The following is a 19,951-nucleotide window of genomic DNA, read 5'->3' as shown; positions in this document are numbered from 1 at the left end:
CTTCTCTGTTACTGAACCCTAATTTTGTTGACATGCTGAGCCATGTGCTGAAGTCAGTTAAAGAAGCCCTAAATAAACGGCAAGATAGCCTGTGATCATGAACTGGAAGAGTTAATATTGTTAAGATAACCACGCTACTGAAAACGATACAAAAATTCAATGAAACACCTATGAAAACCCCAACTGCAGTTTTTGCAGAGATGCAAAACCCATCCTCAAATTCATATGGCACTTGAAGGGACTCCGAAGAGTCCAAACCTTCTGAAAAAGAAGAACAAAGCAGGTGACTGACATGCAACACAACAGGAGATCCCAACAGTGCGGTGCTGGCACGAGACAGAGCCACAGAGAGCAACGGAACCCAACTGAGAGCCCAGGGATAAGCCTCACATCTATGGCTGTGACTCCTGACAAGGGTGCCAAAACCATGTGATGAAGAAAAAATAGTCTCTGACACCACATACAAAACACAATTATTAACTTAAAATAAATCAACGACCTAAATAAAAGAGCTGACATTATAAAACTTTTAGAAGAAAACATAGGGGAAAATCTTAGATTTGACAATGGTTTCTCAGACATGAGACCAAAAGCAGGTAACAACAACAAAGATGTATTTGACTTCATCGAAATTAAAAACAATCCCATTCTTAGGTATATACCCAAAGAACTGAGTTGCAGGGTATAACATCAACATGCAAAAACCAGTTGAGTTTCTGTACGTCAGCAATAAACAAGCTGAACAAGCTGAAGAAGAAATCAGGAAAACAACTCCATTTAGGATAGCATATAAAGAAATAAAACACCCAGGAACAAATTTAACCAGGGAGGTGAAAGACCTGTACGCTGAAAACTATAAAACAATGCTGAAAGAGATTAAAGAACACCTAAATGAATGGAAAAACATTCTGTGTCCATGGATAGGAAGACCTAATACTAAGATAGCGATACTAGCCAAAGTGATATACAGGTTCAACACAATCCCTATCAAAATTCCAACAGCCTTTTTTACAGAAATGGAAAAGCTGATCCTCAAATTCATGTAAAATGGCGAAAAGCTCAAATAGCCAAAACAATCTTTAAAAAGAAGAACAAAGTAGAAAGATTTACACTTCTCAGTTTCATACTACAAAACTACAACAATCAAACAGTGTTGTGCTGGTATGTGCACACATATAAATCAAGAGAACAGAACTGAGTGTCAGAAATAAATCCATACATCTATGGCCAACTGATTTTCAACAAGAATGCCAGGTCCATCCAATCGGGAGAAAACAGTCTCTTCAACAACTTATGCTGGGAAAACTGGATCTACATGTGCAAAAGAATGAAGCTGAGCCCACAGCTCACAAGATATATAAAAATTAACTCAAAACGGAACAACGAAATACATATATTAAAACCGTTAAAGTCTTAGACAAAAATATACAGATAAAGTTTCAGGACCTTGTTTTTGACAGATTCTTAGATATGATAACAAAAGTACAAGCAACAAATGAAAAAAATCGATAAATTGGACTTCAACACAACTAACCATTTTTGTGTAAGGGACACTATCAAAAGAGTGAAAAGACAACCCACAGAATGGGAGATAATATCTGCAAACCATTCATTCCATAAGGGTTCAATATCCAGAATATATAAAGAAATCCTACAACTCAACAACAACAAGGCAAACAACCCAATTAAAAAACGGGCAAATGATTTGAAAAGACATTTCTCCAAAGATATACAAATGAGCCACAAGCACACAAAAGCATGCTTAACGTCATTAGTATTTAGGCAAATGCAAGTCAAGACCACAGTGATGTACCACTTTACACCTACTGGGATGGCTGTTACCAACAAAACAGAAAATAAATGTTGGTAAGTGTTAAAGATTGAATGTGTCCCTCCTAAAACACGTGCTGCAGTTCTGAGCCCTAGAGCTGTGGGTGCAGTCCTGTTTGGGACTAGGGCTGTGTTAGGCTAATGTGCCTAACGTCTCAGTGTAGGCTGTGTCCTAAACCTAATCACTGCTGAGAGACACAAAGAGCAGCAGAGACATGGAGACGAGTACTAAGGGGGAAGACAGATGTCACATGAAAATCACCAAGGAACCAAGGATTGCTGGCTGCTAGAAGCTGAAGCAGACAAACAGGGATCTCCCTCAAGAGCCACGCTTGGAATTTGGACTTCTTATCTCCTGAACTGTGAGAAAATAAATTTCTGTTCTTTAAAGTCACCTGCACTTGTGGTATTTCTGTTACAGCAGCACTAAGAAACTAAGACAGCAAGGCTGTGGAAAACCTAAAGCCCTGATGTGTTGCTGGTGGGAATGTAAAATGTTCACTGAAGCATTATTCACAACAGCCAAAAGGTGGAAACCACTCAAGTGTCAATCAACAGATGAGTGGATAAACAATTCATACAATGAAATATTATTCGGCAAGGAAGAGAAATACAGTTCTGATACATGCTACAACATGGAGGAACCCTGAAAACACTCTGCTAAGTGAATAAATCAAATACAGTAGGACAAATGTTGTGTCATCTTACAGGAAATATCTACAATAGGTAGATGTATAGAGACAGGTTATCAGTGGTCACCGGAGGCTGGGAAGGGGGTGGGGGGAACTTGCAGAAAGTACAAGTGGAGAAGCCCTACAAACCGCCTGAGTTTTCACAGCACTCACCACTCGGATCCACTGGCTCTGGGCGTCTAAGTACAACCTGTGACCAAGCGCTTGCTGACCACTAACTGCTCTAACTCAAAGACAACCTCTAGGAAGCCAGGCTAAAAAATAAATGTAAAAGGAAAACAAACAAACAAACAAACAAGCAGGGACATCAGTATTCACACTGTGAGGGAGACCGACTCCACAAAATCAATCCAGACAAGTCACCAACTGACAAACGGCAGTGACAACCAACCTTCCCAGAGTAGCTACACTGTTTATCTCAAATATCCATTTTTCACAAAAATTTTTGAGACATGGATAGACATAAGGAAGTATGACTCATACTCAAAAGAAAAAAAAAAGCAGTCACAGGAAACAATCTAAGGGGGCTCAGACAGTAGACTTAACAAACACGTTCAAAGAATGAAAGGCAACTATGTTTAAATGTGACAATGACTCAAACAGAGTATCAATAAAAAATGGAAATTATAAAACAAAATGAAAATTCTGAGGTTGAAAAATAGCTAAAATTAACAATTCACTGGAGGGCCTCTATAGCACAATCAGTGAACCTGAAAATGAATCAAGAGACAGAAAAGAACAAAAAATGAAGTAAAATGAATTCAGCCTCAAAGGACAGTGGGACACGTATCAACAGTGTTGCTGCTGTTGTCAGGTGCTGTTGAGTTGCTTCTGACTCAGTGACCCTGTGTACAACAGAACGAAACACTGCCCAGTCCTGAGCCATCCTCACAATCGTTGCTATGTTTGAGCCCACTGTTGCAGCCATGGTGTCAATCCACCTCATTGAGGGTCTTCCTCTTTTTCACTGACCGTCACTATCTACCTTACCAAGCATGATGTCCTTGACTGGTCCTGCCTGATAACATTTTCAAAGTATGTGAGTCAAAGTCTCTCCATCCTCACTGCTGAGGACCATTCTTGGCTGTAATTTTCCAAGACAGATTTGTTTGTTCTTCTGGCAGTCCATGGTATATTCAAGATTCTTCACCAATACCATAATACAAAGGTATCAATTCTTCTTCAGTCTTCCTTATTCACTGTCCAGCTTTTGCATGCATATGAGGCGACTGAAAATACCCGGGCTCGGGTCAGGTTCACCTTAGTCTTCAAGGTGCTATCTTGCTTTTAAAAACTTGAAAGAGGTCTTTTGCAGCAGATTTGCAAAATACATCGTTTGATTTCTTGACTGCTGTTTCCACGGACGTTGATTGTGGATCCAAGTAAAATGAAATCCTTGACGACTTCAATCTTTTCTCCATTTATCATGATGTTACTTACTGGTCCAGTTGTGAGGATTTTTGTTTGGTTTATGTTGAGGTGTAATCCATACTGAAGGCTGTGGTCTTTGATCTTCATCAGTAAGTGCTTCAAGTCCTCTTTGTTTTCAGCAAGCAAGGCTGTGTCATCTGCATATCCCAGGTTATTAATGAGTCTTCCTACAATCCTGATGCTACCTTCTCCTTTATATAGTACAGCTTCTCACATTATCTGCTCAGCATACAGACTGAATAAGTATGGTGAAGGATATAACCCTGATGTACATCTTTCCTGATTTTAAACCATGCAAGTATCCCCTTGTTCTGTTCAAATGACTGCCTCTTGGTCTTTGCACAAGTTCCGCATGAGCACGATTAAGTGTTCTGAATTCCCATTCTTCACAATGTTATCCATAATTTATGATGATCCACACAGTTGAATGCCTCTGTATAGTCAATAAAACACAGGTAAACATCTTTCTGGTTATTATCTGCTTCCAACCGTGGTCCATCTGACATCAGCAATTATATCCCTTGTGTCCCACTCTTCTGAATCTGGCTTGAATTTCTGGCAGTTCCCTGTCAATGTACTGCTGCAACCGTTTTTGAACTATCTTCGGCAATAGTGTATAATTATATATATGCATGTAATAGAAGTCCCAGAAAGAGGGAGAACAGAAAAACATATCTGAAGAAATAATGGCCACTTTCCCAAATTTGATGAAAAATATTAATCTATACATCCAATAAGCCCAACAAACCTTAAACAGGATAAACACAAAGAGATCCACACCTAGCTAGACCAATTTAATCAAATTTTTGAAAGACAAAGAGAAACTCTTGAAAGCAGCTAGAGAAAAACTAAGCATGTACAAGGAACTTCTATCAGAAACAGGTGAATACATATTATAGCTGTGTTTTACTAGAATAAGTTAGTATTAATCTGAAGTAGACAGTAATACGTTTCATACTGTAACCCTTGAGAAACTCTAAGAAAAAAATTCAAAAAATACAGATTAAAAAAAAAAAATCAATGGAGTGTATGTTCTCAACCACAACAACATAATAAACAAAATTTAGGGAAAAAAAGGAATTAAAATGACAGACTATAAAGAGAGAAAAAACTGAAGTTGTCAACTACTTCATTCTACTTGGACAATCAATGTTTGTGGAAGCAGAAGTCAAGAAATCAAACGATGTAACACATTGGGCAAATCTGCTATAAACGATCTCTTTAAAGTTTTAAAAAGCAAAGACGTCACCTTGAGAGCTAAGGCACACTTGACCCAAGCCATGGTCTTTTCTGTTGCCTCATACGCATGCAAAAGCTGGAACATGAAAAAGGAAGACAGAACTGATGCATTCAAACTGTGGTACTGGTCAAGAATATTGACTATACCATGGACTGCCAAAAAAATAAACAGATCAGTCTTAGGAAAAATAAAATCAGAATGCTCCTGAGAAGCAAGGATGGCGATACTTCAGCTCAATTATTTAGGGCATGTCATCAGGAAAGACCAACGCTAGAAAAGGACATAATGTTTGGTAAAGTAGAGGGTCAGCAAAAATGAGGAAAACCCTCTGTGAGATGGACTGACACGAGCCACAACCATGGGCTCAGACACACCGACAGTGAGGAAGATGGCGCAGGACCAGGCCATGTGTTGTTCTGTGAAGTTTCATTCTGTCATATTCACGGTACAGCTGACTCAGCAGCAACTAACGACATAATATACCTACATACTAAATAATAAGCAGAAAAGGAGGAACAAAAAAAAAAACAAAAACAAAGGACAGGACACATATGAAAGACCAAAAGGCAAAATGGCAGATTTAAATCCAACTTTATAAATAAGTTACTAGTAAATGGATTAAACACTTTGCAATTAAAAGGCAGACAGTGTCAGACTAGATTGGAAAAAAAAAAAAAAGATCCAACTACTTGCTGCTTCCAAGAGACATACTTTAGATTCAAAACACAAACAGGTGGGAAGTAAAAAGGATAAAAATAAACCATGTCAACAGTAAGCGTAAGAGAGCTTGTCTCAGACAAAACAGACTCGAAGATAGAAAGTGTGACTAGAAACAGAGGGACATTGTATACTGATAAAAGGATGAAATTAAAAGGAACATATAACAATTATGAACAAATACGATCTAGCAAAAGAGCTCCAAAATACATAAAGCAAAAATCTGTAGAGCTGAGGGAGAAAGAGACAATTCCACAATAATAGTTGGAAACTTCAATATCTTACTTTCAATAATGGATAGAACTAAGTAGAATATCAACAAGGATACAGAAGACAGACAACACTACAAAACAATTACACCTAACAGACATCTACACAACACTGCACACAGCAGAATACACGTTCTTCCTAAGCGCACATGGAAGATTATGCAGCACAGATCACATGCTAGGCCATAAATCACAGCAAACCACCAGATTATAAAGTGGGCAATAAGGTGAACAGACAATTCATCAAAGAAGGGGAAAAAACGGCAAATAAGTACACAAAAACGTGTTCAACACCATCAGTAATTCAGAAAAGAAAATTAAAACCACAATGAAACACCACTTCATACCCGCTAAAACAAACAAAAAAATCAAACTCATCGCCAATGAGTTGATTCTGACCCACGGCCACCCCACGTGTTACAGAGTAGAACTGCTCCATGGGGTTTTCTTGGCTGTAATCTTGAAGTAGATCACCAGGCCTTTCTTCTGTGGTGCCGCCCAATTGGTTCGGACCGTCAACTTTTAGGTTAGTACACGAGCGCCAACCGTTTGCACCACCCAGGGACCTTTACACTTACTAGAATGGCTATAATCAAAAAGACAGACAATAACAAGCGTTAGCAAAAATGTGGAGAAACTGGAATCCTCATATGTTGCTAGTGGGATGTAAAATAATGCATGTTTTGGAAAAGTTTGACTTTCTTAAAAAGTTCAATACAAACTGAGATACAAACCAGCAATACCACTCCTAGGTATCCACCCGAGAGAAAACAAAACATATGTTCACAGAAAAAACTTATACACAAGTGTATACAGAGTATTATTCATAATAACCAAAAGGTGAAAACAAATATCGATCAACTGGTGAATGGATAAACAAGATGCAGTATGTCTATACCATGTTTTAATACTATTCAGCAATAAAAAGGAATGAAATACCGATAAACGCCGCAACACGTAAGAAATTCAGTAAATAGTATGTTAAGTGAAAGAAGCCAGATAAAAATGACCACTATTGTGCAAGTCAATTCACAGGAATTGTCTCAATTAGGCAAATCTATAGACTCAGAAAGTAGATTAGCGAGGCCGGAAGAATGGGAATTGTCTACAAATAGGACCATCCTGAAGTTACTGAAAGGTTCTAAAATCGGATTGTGGTAATAGTTACACAACTCTGTAAATTTACTAAAAATGGTATCAACTACTCTTTGTCTCTTTGCTCCCAGTTTCTCACACTGTACACACTTTCTCTTCCCAACCTTCACTGTCTTTTCCAATTAGTCCTCCAAACTTTCACCCTCCCCCCTGCTCCCCTAACCATGTCTTTAGGATGTACGTTCCTTACACCTCTGTAAATGGAATTATGCTCCGGCCAGTGTTTCACCGCCATGATGACCTAGCCTATTACGTGTGAGGTTACTGCACATTCTACTTTTTTTGGAAAGGGGGTGTGGGCGTGAGAGTTGCACTGACAATTACAGTAGCCTGATGGGTAGGAGGGGGAGGCCCAAGGGATCAAAAGGGAAATTCAGAACTGTAGCTTTACATACATTGGATATAGTCGATATAATGCCCTGATGGCGTGAAATTAACACTAATTATATTCTAGTATAATCCAGAATATATAAAGTTATCACCAACTCCAGGCAACGCTGATAAAGAATGTTGTCAGAGGTGAATGAATGGTCTGGTGAGCCATCTACAAACCATACTACATGAGGAACTACTGGAAAAATGAGAACACTTCCGCCCAGGGAAGAAAAGAGGAGAGACACAGTGTCTGGTTTTCAAATTCAGGAAGGGCTGGGTTCAACTGAGAGATTAGTTCCAGAGGGCAGAACTAAGATCAATGCACAAAAGTCACAGTAAAGTTAAACAAACTCGTGCATGTGATGATGAATTTTCTAGTACCTTAAAGCTATTCAACTCTGTTCAAGCAGAAGATAAACTACCCATCTGTTTGAGATTAAAAAACTGATTTCTATAGCACATGGACAACTAAACGTATAAATGTATTTCTAAGAACTTGAAAAGCTCTAAGCTATAAAAACTGCATCTTTTCATATATGAACATCATTAACTTTGATTTTTCCCCATAAAATGTATTGAATGAGATCTTTTCTTTCTCTGCATTAGGTGTGCTTTCTGAAAACCATCAGTACCCACATTCTTCACTACTAAATTCTCTTGTGTAAGTAATATCCTTTTGTATTTTGTGAGAAATAAACACTGCATGGTTTCAATTGCTTTTTAAAATACAGGAAAATTTTCAATATATTGTTCTGAAAAGTTACTCATTAAAGACCGTGCAAATGAAGCCACAGATGAAGAATTTCTAGTACGCACTTCAAATCTAACAAAATCACAATTATATTTACCATATAAACACCTACACATTCAGATGGTTTACTTGTGTATAAATTAATGCTCCTACTTACGTTTCTGTGTCTGAAACCAATGACTCATTATTGCACACGTCATTGAAGGTATGAAGTTGATTCTATGATTAGAGAAAGGAAAATTAAAATTCTTGTCCAAAATTATTCCTGTACATATTAGCAAGTGTCAATAAACATGGTGAATTGATTAATATATGTAGACTGTAACCAATAACCAGACCAAATTATAAAAAACCAAGATAATCAGATATAGACACACTCACAATTTGTAATTTGTATGGCTTTTTCCTAAATAAAATCACTAAATAAATTCATTCCACAAATAATATTTATGCTTTATTACACCAAGCACATTAGAAAAAACAAAGCTGAATAAGGAAAAAACACAAAAGTATAATGCAAGACATCAAGTAATATATCATTAGAGATAAAGTTTCAGGAAAAGCTCCCTAAATAAATACTCTTAAGATATAATTTAGCTGGGTAATTGTCCACAAGTATTTTCTATATTTACAAACTTCAGTACATGGATGAATCTAGTAACTTCAGAAATACCAAAAAGAATTTTCTATATATATATAATCAATAACCTAACTTTACAAAAAGGTATCTTTTTAAAAAGCCTTGAGCCTGGTAAACCCAAATACTATTTTACCAGAACAAGTTGGTTTGAAAATTACCCAAAATGTTACCTTCTGATGCCTCTGAAAAACACATAGTAACGAGTATGTACCAGAGTGGAAAATAACAGAGGAATCTAACATTTCTGAGCTTAGCTCACCAGCACCATTTTACACATGACATCTTTAGTTAAAAGACGTAACACAGTCAGGTCAACCGAATCTTGGGTGGTCTAACTGTGGTCAGTGAACTACACTACAAAGCCAGGCTGGAAACAGGAAGGGGTAAAGCTAGTGGAGACCAGGCAACTGGAGAGAGCACACCAGTTCTAAAGGACACAGCTAACTGCGCAGCTCTAGTAAACTGTTTTTATCCCAGAATATAGATCTGAGCATATACCAGGTCTCCCCGCCCCCCACCCAACCCCCCCCCGAACAAAAAGAAACAAATAATACAGATTTTTACGTGAATGTTACCTATTTATAATACATAATAATGTACAAGCCAAACAAAATGTTTATGTTAGTCAAATTCAACCTGTGTACCAATAATCTGTAGCCTTTGCCTGGAAAATAAATTAAGTAACTGCTTATAGTTAGTTTCTTCCATCTCTTTTTTCTCTCTGAAAACAATGCTTTCTAAAAGCAAAAATCTGCATAATTAAAAAGAGTGAAGGGGCTGGACAACGCAATCAAACAGATCTAATGTATAAATCTAAGCCTCAGCTTCCTCATATTTAAAAGAGGAGAAATAATAAAAATTACTTGTGAGGAACATATAAAACAATGCATGTAAAACACTTAGCATGACATCTCACATATAGGAAGTGCTCCATCAAGCAAATCCAAACCCACCGCCGCAGGGTTGACTCCGACTCACAGCACCCCTAAAGGACAGAGTAGAACTGTCCCATAGGGTTTCCAAGGCTCTGACTCTTTACAGAAGCAGACTGCCATAATTTTCTCCCATGGAGCGGCTGGTGGATTCAAACGGCCGACCTTCTGGTTAGTAGCCAAGCACTTTAACCACTGCACCACCAGAGCTCCCTGCTCTATCAATAGCAGGTACTGTTATTATGATGGCAGTCTGGAAGGCAAATAAGAAATGACAAAAAGTAAGGAAGAGATAGCTTACTGTTATCTGACTCAGCCCAGCCAACCTCATAGTCAAAGTAGGTGACATGAAGTACTTAAAGGCAAGATCCAAGCTTTCTTTATCAAAGCACAGCGTTGTATCCAGGGGTTCCTTCACTGTGCTCCACATTAAATCAGCCATGTTGCGAGCCGCACTCTGGCGCAGCTCCTGATCAGAGAGCTTGCATAAATACCTGAAATGATTCAGAAATAACGAACAAAAGTTCACACAACATTTCTAAAGCCATTCAAATAATTCAACATTCCTCTGCTCTATACCACAAAATGTTCAGTACAGGAGAACCTGGCATCCTTAGACTTAACATTTCCAGTTTAAACTATTTCTAAGTGATAGGGAAAGGACTGTGCCCTGTGGCAGCGTGCTGAGAATCCAACTTGAATCAGAAACTACAAAGAGCCAGTCATTTAATACAGGATCCTTCTTCTTCTTCTCTAACACCTGTCATGCACACCATTCCACGAACGTGGTGCCTGACTTGACCTGCTTCGGTAAACTTCACCTGACTCGACCTGCTTCGGTAAACTTCACCTGACTTCACATAAACAGCACATCTCCTCACAGTCACACTTCTCTAAAACGTGTACATCTTAAACATCTGCCTTTCTTCGCTCCCCTAAACCACCAAACTCTGGTTTTCTTCTTACCTTTCAGGCCCTGCCTAATCGTTTGGCTGCCTCCCCCTCCTCTTTCAACATTAGTGCTCCTCAGGGCTCACAAGGGATTGCAAAACGGCCATAGATTTCTCCTATCACTATATGCACACGCTTTCGCAATGTGACTCTGCTACTCCTCTCATCCGGGAGGAATCTAGCTCCCTACCCAGGAACCTGGGCTTTGCCATGCAGTTTGCTGTGGTCAATGGGACACTAAAAATGGAACAAAAGCAGAGCCTGAAAAGCATCTGAGCATTGGGCTTGCCCTCTCTTGCTGGGAACTCTTCCAGCACCAAAGAAGGGACCCAGGTTAGCCTGCTGGGGGAAAAGACATGGCCACTGCTCAGCTGACATCAGGCGAATTGTGAGACGTATGAGTGAGTCCCCCAGCCCCCACTCTCCAAGCCCAATCAGCCTGCCAACAACGGGCTATGTGAGTGGGGCTATCTTAGACCACCCCCCCAAAAAAAAAAAAAAAAAAAAAACACCATTGCCATGGAGTCGACAGCGACCCTGTAGGACAGAGCAGAACTGCTCCACAGGGTTTCCAAGGAGCACCTGGTGGATCTGAACTGCCGACCTTCTGGTTAGCAGCTGAACTCTTAACCACTGCACCACCAGGGATTCCCATCTTAGACCACTCGGTTCCAGCCAAGTCAGCCCAGATCAGAACTGCCTAGCCAACCCCAGAACTGTGGGAAACAATAAACGGATGTTATTTTAAGGCACTAAGTTTTGGTGGCTGGTTTCTTACATATCAAAATCAAACAGAAATGCCCACAATAAAAAAGACTGATCTCAAATTGATAACCTAACTTTACACCTTTGACCTTGAGGAACTAGCAAAATCTGAAAAAGAGAGCAAACTAAGCCCAAAGTTACCAGAAGGATGGAAATAATCAAGATTAGAGCAAAGATACATGAAATAGAGAATAAAGAAACAACAAAACCAAAAGACGTTTCTCTGAAAACATCAATAATATCAACCAACCTTTAGCTAAACTGGCAAGGAAAAAAAGAAAGAAAACCCAAATAACTAAAACTGAAAATGAACATGGGGATATTACTGCCAACTCTACAGAAACAAAAATGATTCTGAGAGAATTCTATTAACAATTGTACACCAAATTAGATAGCTCAGATGAAATGGACAAATTTCTAGAAACAAACTAACTAAATTGACTCAAGAAACAGAAAATCTCAGCAGACTTATTACAAGTAAAAGATACTGAATCAGTAACAAAAAGCCTCCTAACAAAGAAAACTCCAGGACCAGAAGGCTTCACTGGTAAGCTCTACCAAACGTTTAAAGAATAACACCAATTCTTCTCAAATTCTTCCAAATAACAGAAGAGGAAGAAACACTTACTAATTCATTCTCTGATGAGGATGGCCATTACCCTGATCAAAGCCAGCTAAAGACACAAGAAAATTACAGACCAATAATCCTTGGGAATACAGATACTACAAAACTGAACTCAACATCATATCAAATCAAACCAAACCAAAGGTGCTGCTATCGAGTCGATTCTGACTCATAGCAACCCTATAGGACAGAGTACAACTGCCCCCTTGGGGTTTCCACGGAGCGGCTAGTGGATTTGAACTGCCGACCTTCTGGTTAGGAGCCAAGCTCCTCACCACTGCGCCATCAGTATATTGAAAGGATTATAACCATGATCAGGTGAGTAGTTCATCATAAGAAAATCAATCAATGTAATGTACCACCATTAAAAGGTAAAGAATCACATGATCATCTCAACTGATGCAGAGAAGGCTTTGACAAAATCTAACACCCTTTCATGATAAAAACACTCAGCAAACTAGGAAGAGTAGGGAAATTCCTCAACAAGATAAACAGCATTTAAGAAAAGCCTACAGCTAACATCATACACAATGGTAAAGACCAAAAGCTTTCCCCCAAAGATCGGGATCAAGATAAGGATGCCTGCTTTTGCCACTGCTATTCAACAATTGTACTGGAAGTTCTAGCCAGACCAAAAAGAAATAAAAGACATCCAAATCAGAAAGGAAGAAATAAAATTATCTCTATTCACAGACGATACTATCCCTATACAGAGAAAATCCCAAAGAATCCACAAGAAAGATACCAGAGCTAAGAAATACATTAGGCAAAGTCACAGGATACAAAATCAACACACAAAAATCAGCTGGGTTTCCATACACCAGCAATGAACAAACTAGCTAAAAAGGAAATTGAGAAAACAATTCCATTTAGAATAGCACATAAAGGAATAAAATGCCTAGGAATAAACTTAACGAGGGAAGTGAAAGACAGGTACACTGAAAATTATAAAATACTGTTGAAAGAAAGTAAAGATCTAAATAAATGGAATGACATCCCATGTTCACGGATTGGAAGATGACAATACTACCCAAAGCAATATACAGAGTTAATGCAATACCATCAAAAATCCAACAGCCTTTTTTGCTGAAATGTAAAAGCCAATTCTCAAATTCATATGGAATGGAAAGGGGTTCAAAGAGTAAAACAATCTTGGGGGAAAACGGGAGGATTAACACTTTCCAATTTCAAAATTAACTACCAAGCTGCAGTAATCAAAACCATGTGGTGCTGGTATAAAGATAAACATTAAGACCAAGAGAATAGAATTGAGAATACAGAAATAAACCCACACATCTGTGGCCTACTGATTTTCAACAAGGGTGCCAGGTCCATTCAATGGGGAAAAAAATAGGCCCTTCAACAAATGGTGCTGGGAAAACTACATCTACTAATGAAAAGTATGAAGTTGGAACCACACCTCATATCACATACAAAAATTATCTCAAAAGAGATCAATGGCCTAAATACAAGAATTAAAACCATAAAACTCTTAGAAGAAAATACAGCAGTAAAGCCTTAAGACCTTGTTTTTGACAATGGGCATTTAGATATTATAACAAAAGTACAAGCATCAAAAGAAAAAACAGATACACTGAACTTCATCAAATTAAAAACTTTTGTAGGGAAAAAAACTCTGAAGTGTCACAAGAAAGAATATTTTGAAAATGACAAATAAAATACCCCACCCCGAGCCATAAGACACTTCCTGAATTTCACTATAATACATACTTCTTAGTGATCATAAATACCCCAAGATATTATTCCAAGGCTCTTAATCTTTCAGAATTAAAAATGCCAAAATTTTAAATGATATCAATGAGGACAGAGATCAAGATGCACATCCTCCTCTTCCGCTTGGAAGATCCTATTCTGCTTGAAAAAATTGCATCTTTAAACGAGTAACTTACATTTCTATAAGAATATGGTATACATATAATATTTCTGTATTACATTTGTCACATTCAATTGGATATCAAAGTTTTTTATCATAATTTTTATTCCAAACACACCAAAAACAATTGTTTTCTAAAAAAAAAAAAAAAGTTTTTAAACTTTTATACATCAAAGGACTTTATCCACAAAGTGAAAAGACAGCCTACAGAATGGGAAAAAATATTTGGAAATCACATTTCTCATAAAGGTTTAATATCCAAAATATAAAAAAATTCCTACAACTCAACAACAAAAAGACAAAAAAACCAATCAAAAAATGAGCAAACAACCTGAATAGCATTTCTTCAAAGCAGACATACAAATGGCCAACAAGTGCATGAAAGTGTGCTCAACTCATTAGCATTTATGGAAACAAAAGTCAAAACTACAACGAGACGTCACTTCAAACCCACTGCTGTTGCTTCTGTTAGCTGCTGAGGTGGCCCCCAACTCACGGCAACCTCACGCACAAGGGAACAAAGGGCTGCCTCGTCCTGTGCCACCCACATGATTAGTTGTGGATAGGGCTACTGTGATCCACAGTTTTCACTGGCTGATTTTCAGAGATAGATTGCCAGGTCTTTCTTCGTAGTCTGTCTTAGTCTGGAAGCTCTGCTGAAATCTATTCAGCATCATAACAACAAGTCTTCCAGTGACTGACAGGTGGTGGCTGCACATGAGGTACACAGGCCAGCAATCAAACTCAGATCTCCCCAATGAAAGGTGAGAATTCTACCACTGATCCACCGCTGCCCTCACACCCATCAGGGTGGCTGTTATCAGAAAAACATAACATAAGTGTTGGCAAGGATGTGGAGAAACTGGAACCCTCATGGATTGCTGGTGAGAATGTGAAATAGTTCAGGTGCTGTGTTAAATAGGTACTGAGTTTCTGTCTGGGGGTTCCTCAAAGTTAAAACACAGAATTATCATATGACCCAGCAATTCCACTCCTAGCTAAAAACCCGAAAGACTTGAAAGCAGGGACTCAGATATTTGTACACCAATTTACTGCAGCATTATTCACAATAGTCAAAAGGTGGAAACAACCCAAGTGTCCATCAAAACATGAATGGATGTAGAAAATGTGGTATATACATACAATGAAATTATTAATCAGCCACAGAGAAATGAAGTCCTAATACATGCTACGACATGGACGACCATCAGGCTAAGTGAAATAAACGAGATATAAGACAAAAGTTGTATGATCCCTACATTAGGCAAATGTGTAGAGACAAAAGGTTAGTGGTTACCAAGGGCTCCTCCAGGAGGAAGGAACGGAGAGCTATTGCTTAAGGGACACTGCGTTTCTGCTTGGGGTGATTAAAAACTGTCGGAAATAGTGGTGATGGTTTCACAACAAAGTGAATGTAATTAATGTTACTGAACTGTACACTTAATAACGGTTAAAATGGTAACTTTTTAATACACACACACACACACACACAATCCCATTATATTTTCTTTTAAAAACCAAAGAGATACACACCTCCATCCCAGGATCTCTTCTACTCTCTGTCTACATTCCCTCTCCAGTGACTTCAATCTCTCCCACGGTTTTCAAATGCTGCCTTTATGCTGACAACTCCTAAGTTCCTGATGTTGTTCTGAATGAAGGCTCATATTCCCAACTTGCCAGCTCCACTGAAATGTCCCACAGGCATCTCAAAGCACACCCTTTAAATTCTTCCAATCTTTAACACAGTGGTCAATAGTACCCACAGCACAAAAGAGAAAACGGAGGGACGGGGGGAATAAGCGTTGTCCATGATGGTACCCTTTTCCTTATACCTCACAATCACCAGTCTTATTAATTTATTTTCACTTAAATCCTTCCACTTTTTGAAGTCACCATAAACAAGTACTGTCATTTCTTTCCAAGACTACTACTTTACCTTTTAATTGGTCTCCCAGCTTCTACTCCATCACCCGTATAATTCACGATACACTGAAAGGCCAAGACGATCTTTCCAAAAGCATGATGAATTATCTCTAAAAACCCTCAATAGGTTCCCACTGCTAAAACAAAATCTGGACTCCTTACAACAGCCTTGAAGGTCCTGAATAATCTGGCCCTGCTTATAACTCCAGTTTCCTATCATGAATGCATCTCCTCCTTACCCACTCCACTCCACTCCACCCATCCTGTCTGAGTCTCTTTAACATGTCATACTCTTTCCAACTCCTCCTTCCTGGAGTATGTCCTTCTCATCATCACTTAATTAGCTGATTCATGTCCTTCAGATGTCACCTTTCAGAAAGGCCGCCCACTCCCTCTCTATCACATTACCTTTCTTGCAGAGCATTCACCACTATCTGATTCTTTTCCTGATACTTTCCTCAACAACTAGAACAAGACCTTGAAAACAGCAGTTACTCAAATATTTGCAAATAAATGAATAAGAAAAAAGTAAAGGCACAGATTTTACCAAGAATTATAATTCTTAGAATTCTAACAATTTACAATCTAAGCAGTCCAATCGAACTAAGAAGTCTAGCCCCTTTCCCCACCCTTTTTCCTTCTGTTGGAGACCTACAAAACCCAAATGTCATCTCCTCCTCAATGAGACCTTCCCTGTCTGCCTAGTTAAAACTGTAACCCACCCTCTAAACTCTAATCGACCTTTGCTGCTGTTTTCTCTGTAATACTTATCACTTTCTGATGTGCTATACATAATCTACTTACTTATTTTGTCTGTCTTCCCCTAGTAGGCTGCACAAGAGAACATTTTTTAATCTCTGCTATATTCCCAGTGCCTAGAATGGAGTCCTGGTGGCACGGTGGTTAAGAGCTACGGCTGCTAACTGAAAGGTCAGCAGTTCGAATCCACCAGCTGCTCCTTGGAAACCCTATGAGGCAGTTCTACTCTGTCCTACAGGGTCGCTATGAGTTGGAATCAACTGCAACAGGTATTTTTTAAAACATAATAGATACTTAATATGTATTTGTTGACAGAACAAACAGTGGAATATTATGCAACCATTGTCGATCTCTTTTTATATACTGATATAAAAAAATAAACCAAACCAAACTCAATGCTGCTGAGTCAATTCTAATTCACAGTGACCCTGCAGGACAAAACAGAACTGCCTCACAGGGTTTCCAAGGAGTGGCTGGTAGATCTGAACTCCTGACCTTTTGGTTAGCTGCGGAGCTCTTAACCACTGTGCCACCAGGGATCCAACATAAAAAACAGTCCGACGTAAATTGCTTAAGTAAACATGTTAAATGTAAACCCACATATGTACCTAAAAAATATTATACACCAAACTGTTAATTAAAATTTTCTCTAGATGGGATTACAAGGGATTTTTATACACTGTAATTCTGTACTGTTAGAAACTGTCTAAACATGCAATACATTCATAAACGGGAAAATGATTTTATAAACTTACCTGATAACATAGGTCCTAAAAGGTATAATGTGCTGCATGACCGCAGGGATATGTAGCCATATTCTAATCTAAAAAAGAAAAAAGATGACATTAATGCATAACAAATATGTTTTCTTTCATTTTAATTAAACATAAAAGGATTTAAATGTCACTAAATTGCACATGTAAAAACAATGAATTGTCAAATGTTTTGTTATATATATTTTTACCACAATAAAACAATTTAAAAAAAAGAGGATTTAGTATTTTGCTGCCTCTAAAGCTACACACATTTTATTATTGTGAGAAGAGTAAACTTAAAAATAAAACTACACATGTATCAGTTAAGTAATTTAACCTAAATACATATTCCTTCCCCAAAATATCAAATTACATATGGTATCTAGTCACTTCAAATCCATCAAAGTCAAATGTTTTACAGAGTGACGCACTGATCACAGTACCACAATATCTACAACTCTTTACTGAAATAAATACCCCTCATCTAACTTACAATGAACAGTTATAACAAATCTGTCCCTCACTCTCTCCGCACGACGCTCCAACTCACTTGTGATCCACATTATAGTAGTTCCAGTCTCACAAACACCCGCTGCAGGCGAGTCAGAACTGGCTCCTGGAGACCCTGCCGGACAGAGTACAACTGCCCCCAGGTTTCCAAGGTTATGATCTTTACAGAGGCAGATCGCCACATCTTTCTCCCGTGGAGTGGCTGGTGGGTCTGAACTCTCAGTTAGCAGCCAGACGCTTCACCAGGGTATCACCAAGGCTCCTCGGATTAGGCACACTGGAGATAAATCCCTCACCTTCCTGCCACTCCCCTTCCTAATCCATTTTCAATACCGAAGCCAAAACAGCATTTCTATTCAAGCAGTGCTGGATGAAAACGAACATTCCTGACCAAAACTCAGATCTGAAAACAGTACCCCCCAAGCTCCCCGCTGCTTCAGTTACCCCAACACTTCAGCACAATAAGGTTCATCGTGATCTGACCTCTGTTCTTTCCTGCCTTCCGCATCTTTCACACCCTACCAGATAATACAGTCATACAAAGTTAACTCCAGAAATTCAATATGCTCTCTTCATCTCTGGGTTTTTCTTCAATCCAATATGCCATCTCCCTACTGTGGAGTGCAACGTTTAAGCGCTTGGCTGCTAACCAAAAGGCTGGCAGTTTGAACCCACGCAATGGTTCCGTGGGAGAAAAACCTGGCAATCTGCTCTATAAAGACTTGTTGTTAGGTGCCTTCGAGTCAGTTCCAACTCACAGAGACCCCATATACAACAGAAGGAAACACTGCCTGGTCCTGCACCATCCCAACAATCGTTGCTATGTTCGAGCCCACTGCTGCAGCCACTGTGTCAGTCCATCTCAGTGAGGGTCTTCCCATTTTTCTTTGACCCTCTAGTTTACCAAGCATGATGTCCTTCTCCAGGGACTGGCCCCTCCCAATAACATGTCCAAAGTATATGAGACGAAGTCTCACTTCTAAGGAGCATTCTGGCTGTACAGCCTAGAAAACTCTGAGGCACTTACACCTCGTCAAACTGATCTAGAGCACAGCTTCCTCGAGCCACAATTTTATAAACCCTGGTCATTTCTACATGTCCATTTCTTTTCTTGAGAAATAGGCAGCTGGTTTAGGCATGCTGTTTCTGTATCAATATGTTTGGGGTTCCTATTGAGGAATCTCTGAATTTACACACGATTTTCATATACAGGAAAGAAAACACAGTGAAAAAAATTATTAGATTTTAGGGCAATCCTTTCCTCGTAAGGAAAAGAAAAAAAACCTTTAAGTTACAAACCACGTTTAGGATAAGATAGGTAAGGGCTGGCCTTATGGACTACCTGTTTTTCCTACAATTTATTTTAGTATACATACTTTCATTTTATATATATAATTAATTCAGTTATTTAAGAGAATTCAGTTATGCAAGAATTCGGGCTTTAGTAAAGTTAAATTAAGTTTTACTACACCAATTTTTAAAATGATGACCAGAACAGGTTATTAAAGGCTGAATTTTAATATATAGGTAGTAAAAATTATCTCTGTGTCCACATTTACTGCGCTTCACATTAACTGACTTAACATATGAAACAATTATCTTCTTTACGAGGCAAAGAGAGATGCTAGGTCTCTACTTGTAATACAAAGGGCAGGCAGGCACACTGTAGCAGTACTGAGGCTAACAAAGAGATGCTAGGCCTCTACCTGTAGTACAGAGGGCAGGCAGGCACAC

The 19,951-nt window shown here is 38.7% G+C and overlaps 1 protein-coding gene across 1 annotated transcript in view; it reads right to left on the bottom strand.

Moving 5' to 3' along the window:
- USP34 (ubiquitin specific peptidase 34) overlaps positions 1-19,951 on the bottom strand; it is a 190,491-nt gene that overhangs the window by 149,319 nt on the left and 21,221 nt on the right. The window contains 3 exon segments of the mRNA XM_023734886.1: positions 8,618-8,679; positions 10,334-10,526; positions 17,708-17,775. Coding sequence (XP_023590654.1) covers positions 8,618-8,679; positions 10,334-10,526; positions 17,708-17,775 — 323 coding nt within the window.

The sequence above is a fragment of the Trichechus manatus genome, unplaced genomic scaffold, assembly GCF_000243295.1.
Source record: "Trichechus manatus latirostris isolate Lorelei unplaced genomic scaffold, TriManLat1.0 scaffold00005, whole genome shotgun sequence".
NCBI classification, from domain to species: Eukaryota; Metazoa; Chordata; class Mammalia; order Sirenia; family Trichechidae; genus Trichechus; species Trichechus manatus.
Note: the sequence above shows the minus strand (reverse complement) of the source record. Positions and strands in the feature narration are given on the sequence as shown.